A 3,907-nucleotide genomic window follows, 5' to 3' on the forward strand; every position below is an offset into this window, starting at 1 on the left:
TCACCCCTTTTTCTAAATTCGGAAACAGAAGTTCTCTCTCCTTCTGCCCCTCTCTCTTTCTGTAGTCTAAGTTATGTGTCATAGAAACTTCAAAGCAGCAGTATTTCCAACTCTTTTTTCAGACGAAAGATAACACACGTTCTGGGAGCCCCTGTGCTGCCACCTTTTCTGCACCGCAGCCAAAATGTAATGACAGAGCTCCAGCAGAGGTGTGAACTGCTTCCATTCATCCTCACCGAGTATTAACTTCATACACTGGTATTCAGCACTCCAAAGGTTACCTGTTGGGATCGTTGGTTAATAGCCAGGCTAGTTAGGATAATACTCAGGGATTAAAAACACTAATTTGATTGCCTAGTGGTTTCCACAGCATTACAGGCATCAGCTGTAAAATTAACACTGTATTTCAGGTATTTTCTCAGTCACATTTCTTAAGATGATGCACACAGGCCCAGATGTCTGTGTACAAACAGACTACTACAGCAAGACTCAGCTTTTTCAGGGGGAGGAGGAAATAACAAAACTTTGCCAACTTTCTGCACCTTCACAGATCATCTAAGTCTTCAGTATTAAATCTTGCTGGTTATGAGTTTAATATAAAGTAACTGCAGTGATTATGAGTATTACTCAATACCATGGTACAAGAGCATATGATAAACGAGAAACAATTTCCATAAAGTTTCTAATAAATATTCCTGCTAAATTCTAGTGTCTGAAAAAGGCCCTACAGTTCATTCACATGAACGTAAGGTCTCCTGTCTTCCTAAAAAGTTTTGGTTCAGTCAGATAGAAAATAATGTCCTGATGTACAGCTGTCATTGCTTTCTCAAGGTACACTTTTTAAGGTATATATTTAGCTTTTCACACTACTGCGTGGCTGGATCCCTACGGTAGAATGAAGCCTGTGAAACGCAGCAATTAGAGAGCAGCCACAAACTATTAGATGGCTCACTTGGTGTCATGAAACCTCTGCTGGAAACTTCTTAATAAAGTAACTGCAGTCTTTTCCATGTGTTTTTTTCTTTGGGATCTTATCAAAATGTCTGAGTTAGTTCCCAGCCCTCACACATCTATTTCAATATTTAAACTCAAAAGCAGATGAATATTCCCCAGGCAAAAAGGATTCCTGAAGCAGTACCAAGCTGCAGTACCTGGGTGCCTCCAGGCCATCTATGAAAAATGAAAAGTATCTCACAGACCCTGAGAGCGCCAAGTGAGCCGTTGGCACTGAAGCCAGAGAAATCCCAGTTTGTCAGCTCAGGGTTGGTGATTCCAACTCTGCTATTTGCTGCTCCTCCCTGTTAAAGAGGTGAGGATCAAGCACATTTAATCAGGGTTATGTTAAACCTGGCACATCAATCAGCACTTTCCAAATCCAGTGTGATATAACCAGAAAAGGTTAATAGCACAGACCCACTGGTAAGAAGTTAGAAATACCAGGCTCTGGGTCACGTCCCCTATGTCAACTGATAAAACATAAGTCAACATATTAACAGAACTGTAATTTGCTAACTGTGCACCTTATGGACAGAAAAAATTATTTAAGTATCACTTACTGGCTGCTTTCATATTACATAAATGTATTACTTTGCTAGGACTCACTTGTGTCTCATTCCACATCTCAGGTGTAAAAGTGCTAAGCTAGATGAAAAGAAATATTGCATCTGGAAATGATGAATTTTCCCACTCTCTGAGGCTTGCCATTTGAGGCTGAGGTCTGGTTTCTTAACTTTACACACGCCATTTCTGTGGAGGCTTAACTTCCTTAGGGCACAAAGTCTGAGGAGATCAGGGTATTTTAAAGACACTGGATCCCATCTGATAGAAACAGATTTTAAAAACCTTACCGCGATATAAGTCACTGCTTTCACTCTACTAGTGTGAGGAACTGTTGTGGTGGGCAACTGATACCCTATTTAACAGAGCCCAGCTGGTGCTGAAAACTGCATTCACACCTCATTTAGGCAAAAAAAAAAGTTAATTATAAAAGGGTACATGGAAGGTCAGAGATCTAAGGTAAAACTAGGAAAACTTACATTATCCATAAACATTAAATTTCCTCTGTCTTCAACAGAAGCAGAATTTCACATTTCAAGCCCAAACCTTCCCTGACACACAACAGTACACAAAATACGACAACAATCTATTTCAAATGTGAAACACTTGTAAAAATGGGAATAAGAGAGAAACGAAAAGTCTTTCACACGAAGGAATACTGAGGTATATCGAATATTATCCAAAAGCAGACATTAACTGAAAAAGTCTATTAGTAACTGCAAAATGGAAATAGTTCCTAGCGCTACTAAAAGCTGTTGCGCTCAGTGGGCAAAGGCTTCTAATTTAAAAAATACTTCACCATGATTCAAGTACACTGAGGTATAGAAACTGTATTTAAAAAACAATTAACAAATACTATCATGATGTGCCCATTAAACTGGGCTAAGGCAGTTGGTTTTTGGATCCATGTTAGGATAAATCAGGGTGAATGTTTGGAATCAGGAAGTTCTTAATATGAACTGGCTGAAATGTTGGAAATCATTTAAGCAATAGAAGTCTTTCACAGTTTAGGATTATCCTAAATGCACACATCATAATATGCACATCACGACTGATGTAATATATCTGTCCATCTCGATGTCTGTAAAAGAGAAGTTATTGCAAGGTTCTGCTTTTGTTCACCAGCTGCGCTGAATTGTTTTTGCATTGCAGAAATTCTCAAGAGACCTCTTTACCTATCACGATTACATCACTAAAAACCAGTACTTTAGAATGGCAAAGACTAATCGTCCAACAACCATGGAGAGTGGCTCAAGATTAAAGAGGGAACATCACTAACATGGCAAAAAAGAGCATTATTTCTTCCATAAACAGCTTTGGTCAGGGTTTTCTTTAGAATGTCCAGCATCCATTTCAGTAGTTTTGACATGTCTCTGGCTCTTGCTGTTCTTCTGCAGCTCAGCTCGGACAGTGACGATAGGCAGCTACTGACCAACCCAACTGAAAATTATCAGAACTAAACTGAGAAGACCAACACAAACGCCAAAAATAACCAACGCACATGCCTGTGAAGAAAGAAAAGCAAAAATTAATGTTTTACTGAAGAAAGCATTCCACATTTCTAAGGCTTATAACTACTGATAAAAAACCCTGTGAGAACAGGTTTAAATAGTCTTAAAATTAACTTTAAAGTTTCAAATTACTTAGTCTTCAAACACAAGATATCTACTTAAGGGGAAACTAAACTAAGGGTGCTCTGGGATAGTTTCATTGGGAAGCCTCAGAGCAGCCTGGTTTGCTCGCTCACACTGTCCGCCCGATAAAAAAATCATTTGCCTTTTACAACTCCGAATAAATTAAGAAATTCAATTTGTATTTTTCAAGCTACAATGGATTCTTTACATTTTTGAATAGCCAGATGATAATAAAACTACAGTTCAAGAGACAGCAGCTTGCTAATTTATGACAAGGCCCCAAATCTGTTGGAACTAGTCAAGACTTTAAATGGTCAGAGAGCATCATTATTGGATTTTATTTCGGATTCCCGATTTTGCCAGCACAAGAGCAGCCCTATCAATCATAAGAATGGCAGAGGGCCTATGTGTAAACAATTTCTCACCATTTTAGCCACTGTCATGAACTTGTTCTGAAGCAGTGATTAAAATGAAGACAGAGTGCAAAAATTCCAACTAGAACTTAACCTACTGCACTGAAAGAGAAACCATAAAAAGGACAAAAAAGGGAAAAGCACAAAAAATGGTTTTGAAAAGGCTCAGATAGAAAACAAGTACAAACATTGTTTCACTTAAATGCAGTTTGGCTTTGTCCCAGCTGCCCAGACAACATCAGAGCAACGCGTAAAAAATGAGGAGAAATTGGATTAAAAGTCAACATCTGAAACCTGTAGGGA

General features: G+C 38.6%; 1 protein-coding gene across 1 annotated transcript in view; it reads right to left on the reverse strand.

Annotated features, from left to right (window-relative positions):
- Nucleotides 1-2,993: 2,993 nt before the first annotated feature.
- Nucleotides 2,994-3,907, reverse strand: part of SLC38A6 (solute carrier family 38, member 6) — a gene marked incomplete at both ends in the record, with an annotated part of 36,470 nt that continues 35,556 nt past the window's right edge. The window contains one exon of the mRNA XM_010186758.1: nucleotides 2,994-3,062. Coding sequence (XP_010185060.1) covers nucleotides 2,994-3,062 — 69 coding nt within the window. The remainder of the gene's footprint in view (nucleotides 3,063-3,907) is intronic.

The sequence above is a fragment of the Mesitornis unicolor genome, unplaced genomic scaffold (genome assembly GCF_000695765.1).
Source record: "Mesitornis unicolor isolate BGI_N332 unplaced genomic scaffold, ASM69576v1 scaffold4546, whole genome shotgun sequence".
NCBI classification, from domain to species: Eukaryota; Metazoa; Chordata; class Aves; order Mesitornithiformes; family Mesitornithidae; genus Mesitornis; species Mesitornis unicolor.